Here is a 16,807-nt window from a genome sequence, read left to right on the forward strand (position 1 = left end):
GGCAAGGGGTGAGGAGACATCCCAGGAGTCCCAAACTTCAGTGCTGCCCATCCAGTGACTGGAATTCAGGCTCCCAAACTTTTAAAAACCAACCCCAAAGCCCCAGAATAAATGGCAAACAGTCACTCACTCAGGCTACTTTTCTTTGTAGAAATGTTTTTTTTTTGTTGCTTTCTTCATTTTCAAGCCCACCAAGGAGCAGTTCAGCCCCACCCTGAACTATCCCTACCCCAAAGCAGACAAAAAAAGCCAAACTCTTTTTAAAGAACTTTTTTTTTCTTTTTTTTTTATTGATTTCATTGAAAACAGAACAAGAAAATGATCAGAGCCAAAAGGCTGCCCCTTTAAAACTGTCAAAAACATTAACAGAAAAAAAAATAATAATAATAAACATGATGGCATTATGAATGTTCTAGAAGAGATGAACAAAAAAAAAAAAAAACTTGTTACTGCACTAATTACAGTATTTAAAGATATATGCAAAAAAAAAAAAAAAATTAAGATAATGACCTGCCCGGCCACCACACAAAAGGTGATGGCAAATTTATTCACACTACAATACTAACAATTTAAAAAAAGTTTTGTTTTTTTCCTGCATTTTTATACTAAAATCACTTTGTTCTTTTTATACAATTGATAAGTTTATATTCACGTGGTGAGCAAAAATCACACCAGAATCAGCACCGTTTTGTTTTGTGGTTTCTTTTTGTTGTCGTTTTGGTTTTTTTGGTTTTTTTGTGGGTTTTGTTGTTTTTTGTGGGTTTTTTTTTTTAAGCTTTTTTTTTTTTTTTCCTCATGTTTTTAATGCTTGTCCCCGATGTTTCAATAATGGTAAAAAATAAATCAGTTTATTGAAACCTCATAGCGTGTGGCTTAAAAATCAATCCAAGGTGCCCAGCGTGGAGCAAAGGGATGGGAATAGACGAGCTGGTGGCATCTGGGATCTTCTCACCGTGACACGTCTGTCCACCCCAGCCAGTCCAGGTCCTCTATAATATATATATCATTCACTTTATCTTTAAAAAAAGGGGGGGGAAACTGGTTTTCTTTAGGAATTAGTGTCTTGTAAAATCCTCTTCAGCCTTCTTTCTCTAAAACCACTCATGGGATGGGGTGAGGGGAATTCCTTCACGGAGGAACCCAACACTGAGACAGGAGCAGGGCGTGGACCACAGCTGGTCTGAATGGAGAAAATCCAGGAGGGAGAGAGCCAGGGATCACAGGGACTGGAAAGATTCTGGGATTCTTCTCATCAGATGAGGAAAAAGCCGTGGGGTTTGGAGAGAATTGAGGGTATTTGTAGGGCCCCACCACAACGTCCTGCGAGATGGGGGAGAATTATTCATTCATATATTAAAAAAAAAAAAAAAAAAACAACAAACAAAAAACCAACCAACCAACCAAAAAACCAACCAAACCAACAAAAAACCAACCAGCACAACCTGCCCCGGGGCTGTGCCAAGCAAACCCAGAGCCAGCTCCCTCCCAGAAAGGAAGTCCCATCAAGTATCCAGAGTTTATTGTGGCTGAACTGGAGGTGAGTGGGCAGGAGGGATCCAGCACACAGCGACGTTCCCAGGACGGGCGGCTCTCCCTGCCTCTGACAACACTCAGCACATTCAGAGAGGAGGCCAGGACAGCTCGGGTGGCAAAAAAAAAAATGCAACAGCCACCCCTGCACACACAGCTGTGAAACCCAGCAGCTTTCCAGGAGCACGGAGGGGAGAACAACATCACGGAGGTGGGATTTGCTTTCACTCCTTCCTCAAGTAACAGTCGGTGGCACAGCCCTAAGTGTCACAAACCCTTGGCTTTCCTTGAGCGGGGGTTTTTCTTTTTTTCTTTTTTTTTTTTTCTTTTTTTTTTTTCTTTTTTAAATTTTCCGTGTGGTTTTGTGTCATTTTTTTTTCTCTCTCTTCTTGCTCTGTAAATGGGAATTGCGACAGTACGTGAATCTCTGGGGATGGGAGGAGTCAGTCTCAGAAGGGGCCGGCGGCGGCGGCGGAGCTGGTGTCGGGGAGCCCGTTCTCCTGCGTGTCCTGGGCCGAGGTGCTCGCCTGCCGCTGGGCCAGCGCCGAGCTCGAGTGTTTGCACTTGGGTGAACCACACTGACAGCTGAAGAACTTGCCTTTGATGTCCCAGAACCTGTCCCCGTAGTCGAAGCTGCAAGAGAGAAACAGGAGGGGTCAGTGAGCGGGGACATGGGTGCTGCCACAGCTAAAGAGAGCCCCGGGATGGTTTGGGTTGGAGCAGCCTCAAAGATTTTCCTATTCCATGGGCAGGGACCGCCTCCATTAGAGCCACACCCAGCCTGGCCTTGGACAGCTCCAGGGATCCAGGGGCGGCCACAGCTTCTCTGGGCACCCTGTGCCTGGGCCTCATTGCCCTCATTGTAGAAGACTTCTTCCTTTATCTAATACAATCCATCCCTGCCCTCTGGCAGTGGGAGCCATTCCCTGTGTCCTGTCCCTCCATGCCTTGTCCCCAGTCCCTCTCCAGCTCTCCTGGAGCCCCTTTAGGCTCTGAGCTCTCCCTGGAGCCCTCTCTTCTCCAGGTGAGCACCCCCAGCACTCCCAGCCTGGCCCCAGCCCTGGGAGCAGCTTTGTGGCCTCCTCTGGACTCTCTCCAGCAGCTCCAGGTCCTCCTGATGCTGTCCCCAGGGCTGGGGCAGCTCTGCAGGTGGGGTCTCACCTGAGCACAGGGGCAGGATCCCCCCTCCCCTGCTGCCCACGCTGGGCTCAGCCCAGGGCAGGGGGTTCAGGGCTATGAGTGGACACAGCCAGGTTGATCCCGGAGCTCTGCAAACTCCAGAGGGATCCCGAGGGACCCTGGGGACAAAGGCCCGGAGGAAAGGGATGGAGTGGCCCAGCTGGGGAGCAGCAGAGCTCTCGGTGTCCCTGGCAGAGGCAGGGTGGCACGTACCCGATCTCCTCTCCAGCCTCTATGTGCCTGGTGCTGAAGAAGGCGATGCGGGGGAAGCGCAGGTCCTGGTGGGACATGAACACCCGCACCGGGATGAGGTTGGGCTCGCACAGGTGGTTGATGAAGCGGCTGATGTTGCCATAGAAACGGGCATCGATGCAGTAAACCTCTCCATCCTGGGGAGAAACGGGGCAGCGCTCGTTAGGGCACGCCGGGCTTGCGGGTTATTGCCTTAAATAAATGAGCAGGCTGCTGGTCTCTGCATCAATACTGCAGAGAGCTCCAGGAACAGCCAGGGCAGAGCACTCGCTGTGGGCTTGAAAGGACTGAAAACACACACACACACACTTTTATATGCAATTTCTATTCAACACTACCCTGACACCAGAGTTTACTGCACAGCACTCTGACCCCACACACCCCAAGAGCTGTTTTTAACACTCTGGCACACCAGTTCTCCCAGCCCAAGCACCAGTTTGGCACAATGGGATTGATGCTCAGTGCAGGCACCTCACAGGGACCAGCCCCTGGATAGGGGAACAGGCATCTGTTCTGTCCTCTGATTGAACATGACAGCTTGGAAAGACAAAGCCAGAGCCTTGAGAAAACAGGGTTTTGCAGATAAGAGTGAAAGTGAGAACACAAAAATTCCCTTTCCAGAGAGCAGTAATACTTTGTTTTCCTTGAAAATAAAAGAACCCCCCTCAGGGCTTTTTTATTCCAGCAGAGAATGACTGTGCAAAGCAGAGGCTTTAATTACAGAAGCTAATTTCAGTTGCAAAGAGGCCAAAAGCAAAAGGATCCATTAGTGGTGCTCCAAGTCCCTTTTGGACAAGCACCTCGGATCGTTAATGGATGTGCTGTGCCAGGTCACACTCGGGTGTGCAGGAGCCCAGGAAAACATCCCTAGAACTGGGGGAGGCATCACCCCAATGGGCCTTGAGCACACACGGTGTCACCAGCTCTGATTTCATAAATCAGTGATTTCACTCCCTCAGTTTCATCCACAGAAATGCCACGGTGGGGCAGGATGACAGCACCCACATCCACAGCAGGACCTGGGACACTCCAGGATCACCTCACACGGGGCTGGGAGCGACAATTTAAGAGACAGGGACAACAGAAACCAAAACCCAGACAAGAGAAATGACAACCCAGATCATAGAAATGACAGCCCAACCACTCTCACCACAGCACAAGTCCATTCAAGCCATTCCTGCAAGACACACCAGGACCTCGAGGCTCCCCAGGTTGGGATTCACACTCTTGCAATGCCCCATCACTCTGGAGGACACAGAACCTGCTGCCTCTGCCCTGCCCCTCTCTGCCCAGCCTGATGGGCAGCTTTAACCAGCCCCCAGTGATTTGGTGCCTGCTTTTCTCCAGATGCTCCACCTTGGTCTCCCTTCCTGCTTCCCTGAGGGATTCCCTGAGCCAGCACAGAGGCTCTCCCTCAGGGCTGCCAGTCAGGGCTAAGCAAGAGGCAGGGCAGGGCCCAGGTGGGCTCTTGCTGATAAACCAGGCTAAAATCCTTTTCAACTTCTAATTCCAGTCTGACCCCCTGTTTGCACACCAGACTCATTATTTATCTTTTCTCAGCTCTTGAAATGTGTGTTGCTTTAAAAAAAAAAAAGAGGAAAAAAAATAAAGCAAAGCTTCTTTGTCACAAGCTGATGACAGAAACAAGGCACAGAGTGTTTTACAGCCTTCCTTGGAAGCCTCCCCATTCCTGTGAGTCCCCAGCTCACCTTTTCTCACTTCTCCTTTCCCAGGCAGAGCCTGAAGTCAGGCCCTTGCTGAAAACTTTGAGATTGTACTTTGCAAATCAAAATTTCTGCCCTGAGAGCCCTCACAGAGCAGAGCAGGGGAACAAACAGCAGAACAAGCCCCTGCCAGGGTGCCTGATGGATCCTTTCTGAGTGAACAGGGTTTGTTGGGTTTTTTTAAAAAATCTTTCAGCTCATCATCACTTCATGAAGAACTCACAGAGCTGCCAATCACACAGGTGCCAGGTTGGGAGTCCCAAAACCTGGACAACTGACCTCAGGATGCTCCAAGGGGTTTGACAGAAGAGCATCTTGCTCAAAAGTGGTGTGGGCAGCACATGTTGGTTCTGCTGCCCTTTTAACCAGCCCTAACTCTCACCTCAACCACCTTTCCACTTAAAGCACAGCATCTGTGCTCTCTGCAGGATTTTGCTGCTCATCAAGATGGAGACAATCATTCTCTGGGCTCTTCTGGGGAGCCAGGACCTGGGGTTTGTCTGGTGGACTCTGCAGACACAGTACCTTGTTGTCCAGGTCGAAGAGGTAGGAGTCCTCCTCACGGACATCGGCCTCGGAGTCAGAGATCAGCTCCCCAACGTACCTGTGGGACAGGGACAGGCAGGAATGTGATCACAGGCTCCAACACCTCTTTCTGGGGAGAGAGAAACACCCCAAACAGCAGCCCAGCCACAATGGGCAGGCACAGCCACAGTGTGCCAGCTCCAAGCCACCAAACTGAGCTCTGTTAACTTCCAGCAGTGAAAATCTGGCTCCAAACTCCACCTCTTCAGAGCAACACTTAAATAATATTAAAAATTACGGTAATGATATTAAAACTACTTTAATATTAAAAATTGATTTATTTTTTTCCTGAGGACTAAGTTTCCTTTTGCAAATCTCTCTGTTGGCCAAGATCAACACATGAATCCAAGTCTCCTGAAGTTCCTGGTCAGACTCAGGCTGTCCCACAACCACTGCAGTGCTCATGCTGTTCACACCTCGAAACAAAACATTTGGGTCTGCCCCTCATGTATTTCCCAGGATATTTTGAGCAATTATAGGCTACACAACTTCAAAAGTTTTGGTTTAAAAGTCTTAGGTCTAAGCTAACCTGGCAGGATCCCTGGATCCCTTCTAAATCCCTCCTGAACCAGGATAAATGTGAGCTGTGGTCCCAGATACAGCCACCCTGTTGTAAAACCAGGTGACAGGCAGGTCCTCCAAGGAGAATGAAGCAGGTGCTGCTTGGCCTGGGCTTGCTGAGAAGGACCACACAGCCAGAGAGGTCTGGGTTTGATGCAAACCCCCTTGGTTGCAGGAATCCCCACAGCACTGGTGTTCCCACCTCTGTCTCCCTGTTTCCATTTTAAACAGTTTTGGACTGTCAAGGTTCAACACTTCCTGCCCTGAGCTGCTTTAGTCGAAGGAAGAGACTCAGAGTGGAGGGACTGAGGGAGGGTGTGAGAAAGAAGCAGCAGCACAGCAGCTTGTCAAGCGTCCAAGGCCAGGGTTTGGAGCAATCTGGGATGGTGGAAAGATGGGATTTAAGGTACCTCCCAACCCACCCCAGTCTGTGTTTCTGTGATTTTGGTATGTTAAGGGTTCCCAGCCTGCAATGAAACAGGGATTATTTCAAGCAAAGGATTCACCACATGGATAAATATTCTTTGCAGCATCAACAGAACCTCCATGATGGCCAGCAGTTGCTCTCACAGCACTCCTGCAGCCCTCAGGCATATTCCAAGTGTTAAACAACTGCCTCCAATCCTCCAGGGCTCAAGGCAGCATTTAACTCCCAGGCTGGGGAGGAGGAGAGCCAGGAAACATGAACCTGGAGAGGATCCCTGCGCTCTGTGACCAGGGATTTTTGGCTGTACTTCCCAACTGGGAGCCTCCTGTTTGCCCTCACTGCTCCACTACTGGAGATCACCCACTCCTTGGAGGCCTAAAGCATAGAAAGGTGGCCAGAGAGGGAGAAAAATTGCTGTGGAAAGGCCCAGCAGGCAGCAGCAGCTGAGAACAGCTGCATAATTCTGCTCAGAGAGGCCCCACGCCCAGGGACAGCCACTGCAGGTTTATAATTCCATGAAATAAAATACCACAATCAAATTAAAAATCGTTGGTTTAATGCTCCTTTAAAGTTTATTCCTGTAACTCATTTCCTTTCCAAGGCTGTTCAAAGATACTAACAGGTCCCTGATTTTCCAGGCCCAAAGTTAGGGAAGGGTGTGCAAGAGGTGCATGTTCCTCCCAAAAACCAGCAGGAGCCCCTTCATTTAAGAACTCCTGTGGTCGAGGCAGTGTCTTTCCCCCCAGCAGGATGTTCAGCACACTGATGGCAAATAACTCCATCCCAGAGCTTCTCAGGGCTGCTCATCACTGCTCAAACAGCCTGGACTCGAGTGAGCTTGGAACACATGATCTTGGAGATCTTTTCCAACCTTAATGATTCTGTGATCAGAGGGGACTTTGTGCAGAAAGCAAGAGCAACGAGCAGTCCCCAGCACAGGCTCCAGTGTTTGCCACAGGATGTGGGAGACAGCAGGCCTGGGGCTTCTCTGCCTGAAGGTGTGGCTGAAACACCTGGCTTGATGCACCTTCCTAAAGTACCACTGGAACAGAAAGCAAATATTCAAAAACCATAAATGGATGCAAAAGGAACAGACCAGATCCTCTGATTTCTGCATCCCACTAATTCCCAGCCTCTCCAACAAAAGTCAGCAGCAGCTGTGCTGTTTCCAGAAGGAGCAGCTCCACCACCTACCAACCAAGCATGAACAGAACAGATTCAACCCAGCCCACAGCAGCAGCAGCAGCACAGGGTGAGCAACAGCAGCTTCTAAACAGCACCAAATTCTGAGGCCAGGGAGAAACCTGCCCATGAGCACAGCCCTGAGGGGCTGCAGAGCCTGAAGGCTCCATGGGAGCCCTGTGGGACAGGAGGGTGACACTGCCACACCTCCCCTTGATGCCTTGTGAGGGCTGCCCTGGAGCAGAGACTGGGCAGAGCTAAAGAATAAAGCAGGGATTTATTCAAAGGCCTCCATGGATCCACCTTGGGCAGCACCAGAGCCCAGCCAGGGCTGCACCCAAGATGAACCAAAATGGTCCCAAAATGCACGAGCGCTCCCGGGGGCTCTCACTGGGATCAGCTCTGCTCCATTTGCACCTTGCAGTTCATTGTCCCATTCCAGCTTTAGCCCAGGCACTCCCATCCTGCTTGTTTTTCTCTCTCCAGCCCACGCTGTTTGTGCTCCTGGGCCTGAGATTTGGATCATTTGTCCTTGGTGCCCAGCTGGAGCAGGAATTGTTTTGTGTCCCTGCTCTGTGCACAGAGCTCACCATCCCCTGATGTGAAGCCCAGACCCACAGACTAAAGCAGCTCAGAATGTGAAAAATAGAAAAGCTCAAACCTGAGGCATCACCCTCGCCAAGCTGCTGCTTCCAGGGCTGTGCAGAAGGGACAGGAGGCAGTTACAGAGTCACAGAATCATCAAGGCTGGGAGCGACCTTCAGGACCACTGAGTCCAGTCATGAACCCAGCACCACCACCATCACCCCAGACCATGTCCCAGCTGCCACATCCAGATGTCTTTTGAATACTTCCAGAGGTGGTGACTCCAACACCTCCCTGGGTGACTCATTCCAACACCTGACCACTCCTTCAGCAAAAGCCATTTTCACATCTCTGATCTGAAGCTCCCCTGGTGCAACTTGAGGCCATTTTTCCTTGTCCTTTCACTGATTCCCTGGGAGCAGAGCCCGATCCCCCCCGGCTGTCCCCTCCTGTCAGGAGCTGTGCAGAGCCACAAGGTCCCCCCTGAGCCTCCTTTTCTCCAGGCTGAGCCCCTTCCCAGCTCCCTCAGCCTCTCCTGGTGCCTGTGAACAGTTACAGGATAAAGGTCACACAAATACAATCATCCTTCCAAAGCAGAGCAATAACCACTGGACTAAGCAACTGCCCACCCAGGGCTCTAATTCAGGTGTTTAACACAAAATGCTCTTCCAGAGCAGCTGATCCTGGGATCTGCTGTGTCCTGGCAGCCCCAAGCACTGTCAGCACTGGGGCTGCTTTCCAGAGAGGAGGAAAAGCAGGAACCAGATCTATGGGATGCTCATAGAGAGTCACAGGAAGGACTCACGGAGCCAAGGGCTGGGATTTGGTGAGTGAGAAAATGAGTGTGTGACAGAGGAGGAAATGTGCATGGGCATGATATTAATTAGCTCAGCTGTTTAGTAAGCAGCTCATTTAGCTAATGAAGATAGTACCCAGCAGTGAAGCAGTGCCAGCAGCTCCTGGCAAGGCTGGGGGCAGTCAGGCTGTGGGATCTGCACCCCATCAGCCCCACGTGCTCTGCAATGTCTGTGTTCATCACACCTTCCCTGGGCTGCCCCCTCACTGCCTGCTCCTCCTGTGTGCTGGCATTCCAGCAGGACTTGGTGAAGTCACTGCCTTTTTTCCTTGGGAGCAGTTTAGTCCCAGGCTCTGCTGTTCCTGGGCACTGCACCACGATTCTGGGACCTTTGGTACTTAGGGACAGCCCTGAGACACCCCCACAGACAGCAGCTTTTGGCTTTATCTCTAAAAAAATATTTTAGCAGCTGGCAGCTCCTGACACAGAAGAAATACTTGGCCAATTCACTGCAGAATTATCTTTTCCTTCACTTTTTCTTTTAAATACTGCAATAATCTTCCTCAATCCCCCACCCAATTCCATAACACACCAATAACTAGTTCTAAAATCCACCAGCACCTATTTCCACAATGGACATGAGTCCAGCCTTATTTAGAAGATCCTCAGTCACTGTAGTACTGCAATGAAGGAAACAATTTCCAAACTATTTAATAAAGTACATATACCACTTGAAAGCCTCAAACTGTGGGGTCTGATGACAGGTTTTTCACTTGACATAAATCTGAACATTTCTGTGCCTAAGTATTTTATTGAGTCAGGGCCAAAACATGTGCTTAACCCCAAGTGCTTCCTTGTTTGGCTGAATCAGACTAGAGCCAGAGCTGTGACACTGGAAAACCTCTGGAGAAGTCAGGATTGAAGCAGAGAAAGTTGCTCCACACTGCCCTGGCCTGCAGTGTCCCATATCTGTGGCAAACACAGGAGTTCAGCACATTTTGCAGCAAAACCCAAAAGTGTTTTTCCCCCACCACTTGTGTTTCAAAGGGGGAAGAGCTGAGCACAGATCCCAGCAAAACAGAGGGCAATGGAGAAAGCTCCACACTATGAAAAGAAGGACAGACAGCAGGAATTGGAGTCAGGAAACCTCTGGCTGAGGGCAGGCAGCTGAGCTCAATGCCAGCTTGATTTGCATGAAAACCTCTCCTTGAAGGGGAGCAAACCACGTGTGCCCTGGGGAAGTGCTGGGGTTGCTGGGATGATGGAAACTGCACAACTTACTCCTGGATTTGGGAAGTGCTGGGGTTTTTGGGATGATGGAAGCTGCACAGCTCACTCAGGGCTGGATTTGGGAAGTGCTGGGGTGCTGGGATGGTGAAAGCTGAACACCTTAGTCCTGGATTTGGGAAAGGATGATGGAAGCTGCACAACTCAGTGCCGGATTTGGGAAGTGCTGGGGTTGCTGGGTTGGTGAAAGCTGCACAGCTCACTCAGGGCTGGATTTGGGAAGTGCTGGGGTGCTGGGCTGGTGAAAGCTGCACAACTTACTCGCACACAAAGGTTCCCAGAGGAATGTCCTGCATCGTCCGCACTCCCCAGCCCATCTTTTGTGTCCGGTAAAGCTGCAACCGAGTCCTGGAAAAGGGGAAAAGAGGAAATGAAGCCATACTGATGGCAGCACTCCATGGAAAGAATGAATTCTCATGGAGAGATGAGCAAAAAGCCAGCACCTTCCATCAGCACACACTCCCAGAGGATTTTAATATTCACCCTCCCATTCTCACCCTGCAGGGATGCTCCACTCCCACAGCTCCCAGCTGTGGGCAGATGCTGGCATGGAAACAGCCCAGGGATAAGGGACAGGTGCCAGTCAGCCCCTTCTGCCTGCCCAGGTGCACACCAAGGAGCTGGGGAAGAGGGCACAGGGCTGGATGCTCTGTGTGATGATGATTTACAGAGGATATCAGGATCCCACCAGCAGTATTTCCTTCCCCTCCACGCAGCCCTGGGGGAAGCAGGGAAGGTGGAAGGGGATTTACAGCAGTGGAGTGGTGCTGAGGGAGAAGGCAGGGATCTCCCAGGGACTAAAGAACACCCTGAGCTAAGTGCTCTGACCCCTCTGCCCTCTGCCAAAGCCAGGCCATTCAGCAATTCCATCATATCCAGCTGCCTGAAAGACAAGAAAGAAAAGCTGCAACTTGAGACTTCTTGGTGTAATAGCTGCTCTGTGGAATTTTACTGATGGGGTTTATAGGCAGAGAAACAATCCTGTAAGTCATTCTGCCTCATGCTCAGCCAGAACCTGAGTTAAGTGCAGGATGAACAGTCTCCAGGGCTAGGAAAAGCTTGCTCTATCCCTGAGGGAACCAAAACCCACTCTCAGCAACGCTGTTATCGGAATTAAGTGAAATCTGATGCTCACCTTAACTTCACCCTGTTGCTTTTCCCAGTACTTCTCTTCCCCCCACCCACTCCCTCCTGCACTGTCAGCTCAAACCAAGGGATGTGAATGTTATCCTGTTTGCCCACAGCTTCACCAGGACAATCCATGACCTCAGGGGAGTGATTGCTCTCAGAGAAGCAGGGTCTAACACTGGGTTTGGGGCTTGGGGAAGCTCCCCCAGCTTTTGGCTTGTCCATCAGAGCAGAGCAGAGCCCAGCTCAGATCTGGTGGCAGTGGGGTCGTGGCTAAGAGCTGAGCCTGCCAGCTGAGCTGGGCCAGGCTGCCAGCTGGATACGTGTGCTCTGCCAGGCAGAGTTAATTTGGAGCCAATCTGATAAAGGAAGCACTGAAAACGGAGCAGCAGCACCCCTGTGTCAGCTGCACCCCCAAGGCAGGAGCCTTCCCCACTGTTTCCCCAGAGACTGTGAGCTCTGCCCAGCACCTGACCCTCCTTCCCAGCAGAGCTGCTCTCCCAGATCATGTTGGGTTCCCAACCCTTCCCATCTTTCAGAAAAAAAAACTTCAGCAAGGCAAAAAATGCAAAAGCAACAGCTCTAGCTGTACAGCTCCTGAAGAAACACCCACGGAGGCACCGGAGCTTGGGAGCTTGGCAGGGAAAACCAGAGAGAGGTAAAGTTCTGAGGAAACACATCAAGTTCCTTCCTTGCTTATTTTTAACAGTGCAAAATGTCATTGCAACTACAAAGCTTGCAAAAAGAGTGCTGTCAGCACTACAAAGAAATTCTAAAAAGTTGGGTTTTTTTTCCAGTGGGATCCCTTTGAACTTAGTGTAGTGGCAAACTCCTCCATAGCAGAGGTCCAAACCAAAACATTGACATTTTTAGCCAGGCACCAAAATCCCAGCAGTCTAACCTGGAGCAGCAAAGCCAACAGGCATTCAGGTATTCAATTCAGTGGGAATCATGCCAAGAACTTGTAAATTTGAAGCAGCCAAGTCTGGGCACGCTGGCCTGTATTTCTAATCTGGAGTACTGGCTTACAAGATCTGAATTCAGACTCTGCAGCTCTGTTGCTGTCACGTCCTTCTCAGCTCTCCCCCTGAGACACACTTGGGCTGTGCATGCAAACCCACAAGCCATTTGTATGTTTTATGGTCAGCTGATGAAAGAACACTGCAGTTCCCACCTGATGGTGCCATGGGCAGGCTGCAGATATTAACTGAGATGTTAATTGAGCTCATCAACCCACTGCTGCTCCATTCCCACTGGCAGCAGGCAGGAACCCACTTCCATCCCACCAGCCCCAGCTTCCATGCTGGGTTTTGTGGGATTATGGGCGAGCTGAGAGCCAGAAGGCTCATGGGTTTGGGGTTGGTCCTGCCCAGAGCAGCTGTGTTTGCCCCTCCTGCTCACCTGAGGCCGTTCTGCACCACCCGGTTCCTGCAGGTTCTCCAGCACGAGCACGCGTGGTTGCACTCGAAGATCAGGGGGGGCTCAGCCATGTTGAACTCAGGCAGGAGTCGGCCATCCTGAAGGAGAGAACCACCCCAGACTGGGTTATTTGTCTGCTCCTGGGATCCCCAAAACCACAGGCAGAAATTCCCCCCAGGGTAAAAACAGGCCAGAGAACCCCAGGTGAAGTCGTGCCCCAAGCTCCCCAAACCCAGCGCCAGAGCTCAGGTTCTGCAGTGGTTTTGCTCTACCCTGACAGCAGCACAGTCACCACTGTCACCCACAGCTGGCAAACAGACAGAGAATTTAGATTTTTGCTGCCTGCCATCACCCTACACAGCATTTAAAAAAACCCTCCCAGTGCTGTGCAGAAAACTGGTGTGCATCATCATTATTATTGCCATTTGCTGTGCTGGAGGGGAGAGTGGATGCTTAGTCTGCCTCTGGAAAAAAGCCTGAACTTGCAGAGTCCAAGGCCAGCACACCCAAATTCTCTGAATCACACTACCTTCCCAAATAACACTCCCAAAAAAAACCCTACAATTCAATTATTTACCAACATACAGGATTAAGGAAGTGATGGATGTAATTTATCATATTTAACAAATTTGGCTTTTAAGGCTTGAGAGGTGTAATCACCTATTAATGTGTAAATAAAATGGCTACAAAGCCAAGAAAGATGCCAACACTCCCCCTGGGAGAAACCTGCAGAGATTCACAGAACTTCTCATCTTTGTAGCACCTGTCCAAAGATGAATCTCAAAACCTCCCTGGAGGGTTGAAGCATTTACCCAAAACAAACCTGACTTCTGCCAATGTGGCAGTGAAAACATCTTTACTCTGCCTTCATCCAGAAGAATTACAATAAATAAAAGCAGATAAAAAAAATTCTCTTTCTACTCCCCTCCCTTTGTTTACATCTTACAGCACTTTCCACGTTGCTCTGAAATGGAAGCTGATTTCACGCTTGGATTATTAAATGCTCCCTATCACATGGGTGTAATTAATGGCTCAGTTGGCACGAGAGGAACACAAATAAATAACACAAGAAGAGCTGCCCTGAGCAGGCAGTTTGGATTATCACATGTCTCAGAGCTGAGACTATAACTTCAGGCATTTTAAGTCAAGAAGAAATGAGCTGGAATTACAGAAGCAGGGAATGGTTTGGGGTGGAAGGGGCCTTAAAGCTCAGCTCATCCCAACCCATTCCATGGGCATGGACATCTCCCACTAGAGCAGGGTTGCTCCAAGCCCTGTCCAACCTGGCTTTGAGTTGTGCAAGGAACTGAATTAGGTAAAATTCAGCTCCCAGGCCCTGGTGTGAGCCAGGAGGGGGCTGTGTGTCCTCACCTTGTCGTACCAGCAGCGCATGCTGAGCTGGCCACACATGCAGTTACTGGAGGAGCAGTCGTCTATACAGACACAATACTGCAAGAGAAGCAAAGGGTTAATTCCACACCACTCACACAACTGAGACTGCAACTGGTGACTGGGGCAGGAAACCACATGTCCTCCTCTTGCTGCAGCTCCTCGGCCAGAGGGATCACCAGCTTCACCAGTCAGTGGCAGTTCTAGTCCATTGTTTATTTCTGTGTGCAATGAGCACCCAAGGACTCTGCCTTGCAAGGAAGGATCTCATTTTGAGCCAGCCCCACTGCTCAGGGGAGGGTGTTCCCCTGTTGGAACCCTCCCCCACGCCCTGTGAGCTGTTCTCCACACCTGAGGACAAGGAAAGCTCCAAGGAGGGACCAGAGCTGGGAGATGATGCAGCTGTGCTGTCTCAGTCCACCCCTGCAGCTTCCCACTCCAGCTGGCTGCTTCCCCAGCATCCCCAAGCCAGCACAGCCCTGCCACCAGGCTGCTGCACAACAGGGACTGGCCCAGGGAAGGTCACTTCAGCCACCTCAGAGCTGTGGCCTCACCCTCACCCTGAACCTCCCCATCTCTGCTTTCTCACCCAGCCCTTCCAGGACTGCAGGATCACAGCCTGGCTCGGCCTGGCTGCTGCAGTCCATGGGAAGGCAGCATGGGGAAGGTCTCACAACAAATCCCTGACTCTGCAGCCTCAGGAGGGAGGACGAGGATAAATGGGAGCCACATCAGCCAGCACCAGATGGCCAATGCTACAGCTGAACACAGAGCTCAGCTTAAGCCTTAAAACTGAAGAAAATCAAAATCCCATCTCCTACAACAAGAGCTGGAGGTGAGGCACTCAGCCTTAGCTGGAATCTGATGGCAATACGAGGACTCAACATTCCCATCTGGAATGCCAAATCTGTTCTGAGGAGCAGTGCAGAGCCCAGAACAGGAAGAAAGCACGATCCCTCACCTGTAAATGAGTGATGTTCCTGTCGATGTCCATCGGGGAGGTGACACAGTTCTGGGACACGTATTTGTAATTGCTGGGACAGGGCTCACTGTCCACGGAATTGACACAGGGAATGGGGATCCTCTCGTAACCCCGGGCAATGTCTCTGTCAGGAGAAAGAATTGTCACAGAAGGAAAGCCCCCCCAGACAAGGGGCCATTCAAATGCCATCCTGGGGCAGAATCACTGCCTTGGAGCACTGAGCACTCAAAGCCATTCAGACTAGAACAGAGCTCATGTTTTCCCACCCTGCCTTACAGATGGCTCTTTGTGCTTGTGAGTATTTCCATTTGGAGGATAAATTTGCAAAGCATGGACTGAATCAGCATGGGCTTAGTTCTTGCTAAGCTCACACTGACCTTCACAGCAGTTTAAGAAGGTATACAATTCTTTCTTAAACCAGGCCCCCAGCTTCCCTGTGCAAGGGCTCCATTTCATGACCCACAAGCAAAGCCAGCCCTATTCTCACCTGCTCACCACCTTCTCTATCTGGGCAGGCTTCTCAGAAGATGATTCTTTGAGAGTCTTGTTCATCTGTAGGGCCACCCAGACCTGAGAGTTAAGGCTGGAGCACTGGAGCGGGGTCTCACCCTCCTTGTTCTTTAAAGTGACATCCGAGCCACGGGAAAGAAAGAGACTGCAAAACAGCAAGGAAGGATAAGGATTCCCCAGGAGAAACCAGGCAAGGGGAAAACAAGCTGAATCACATCCTCCAGCCAGCCCTCGAGGGACGAGGAAGAATCTGTAGCAGTGAATAATCACCTGAGTTTTCTTTATTAAGCATGGTTCAGTGAATCCTTCTGACAGAAGCTCTGGGCACCCATGAGAGCTCTGGGCAAACCTTGCCTTGCTTCAGGTACCTTGTTGGTACCAGCCTAACTTCAGACAGGCTTGAAACTCTCTCTGGCAGGGAAAGATATGGGGTGGGAAGAGTAGGCTGGAAATGGAAGAGCCCCACAGGAAACTGGTGGTGGACTTGGCCCTTGTTTATACTCACCAGCTTTTGGTGAGAACATGATGGCTTTATTCAGAGCAGGGATGAAGCAAAGGAACAAAGGTAACAGGGCACCTTTTTACCATGCTAGTGGTGGGGAAAAAGAAGCTTTAATCAAGGAAGCCTGACACCTTCCTGCTGGGAAGCCCAGGCTGAGCACAGCCCCTCAGTCTCCAAAATACACCAGATTTTCTGAGCAGCTCTGGCAGCAGCTGGTACTTCATACCCCCCACCCTGGGAGAAAAACAAGCCCTCCATCCCAATCCTGGGCTGTGTGTAAAGACCAAAGGCATTTCAGAGGCTCTCCTGAGCCTGCCAGGCAGCAGCCAGAGGGACAGGGAGGGGGGAGCAGAGCACTTACACCACACACTCGTAGCGGTTCTCTCGCGCCGCGATGTGCAGGGGCGAGTCCCCGTGGATGTTCACGGCGTGCAGGTCACACTTTGCTGCCAGCAGGATCTCAGCTATGTCAACACAGCCAGAAAAAGCAGCCCAGTGCAAACAAATGTTTTCCTCCTGGAGGGAAAGAAAACAGAGAGGAGATTGTTTAAAACCCTGTGGCTTTGGGGGCTCCTTCCTCAGCTCTGCACCTGCAGCGTTCAGCGTGTGGCTGCCATCCCCACCCTGCTCTGCCTGGGAATGCCAGGGTGGACAGGGAAACCTCAGAGCAGCCAAACAGGGAGCTCTCACTCCCTCCACCTCTGCACACCAAGGATGGGGAGGCTGCACACAAGGCAATCCATCACCTTCCCTACACACACACAGACAG

The 16,807-nt window shown here is 50.7% G+C and overlaps 1 protein-coding gene across 7 annotated transcripts in view; it reads right to left on the reverse strand.

Annotated features, from left to right (window-relative positions):
- Nucleotides 1-280: 280 nt before the first annotated feature.
- The window catches only part of EHMT1 (euchromatic histone lysine methyltransferase 1), a 78,576-nt gene continuing 62,049 nt past the window's right edge, over nt 281-16,807 (reverse strand). For all 7 annotated transcript variants that reach the window (XM_053996641.1, XM_053996645.1, XM_053996640.1 and 4 more), the window contains 9 exons: nt 16,400-16,554; nt 15,514-15,681; nt 15,006-15,150; nt 14,027-14,104; nt 12,638-12,753; nt 10,370-10,456; nt 5,211-5,289; nt 2,923-3,098; nt 281-2,163 (listed from right to left, as the gene is read on the reverse strand). In XM_053996641.1, coding sequence (XP_053852616.1) covers nt 1,980-2,163; nt 2,923-3,098; nt 5,211-5,289; nt 10,370-10,456; nt 12,638-12,753; nt 14,027-14,104; nt 15,006-15,150; nt 15,514-15,681; nt 16,400-16,554 — 1,188 coding nt within the window. In that variant the 3' untranslated portion in view covers nt 281-1,979. The remainder of the gene's footprint in view (nt 2,164-2,922; nt 3,099-5,210; nt 5,290-10,369; nt 10,457-12,637; nt 12,754-14,026; nt 14,105-15,005; nt 15,151-15,513; nt 15,682-16,399; nt 16,555-16,807) is intronic.

Source organism: Vidua macroura, chromosome 21 (genome assembly GCF_024509145.1).
Source record: "Vidua macroura isolate BioBank_ID:100142 chromosome 21, ASM2450914v1, whole genome shotgun sequence".
Classification (NCBI taxonomy): domain Eukaryota; kingdom Metazoa; phylum Chordata; class Aves; order Passeriformes; family Viduidae; genus Vidua; species Vidua macroura.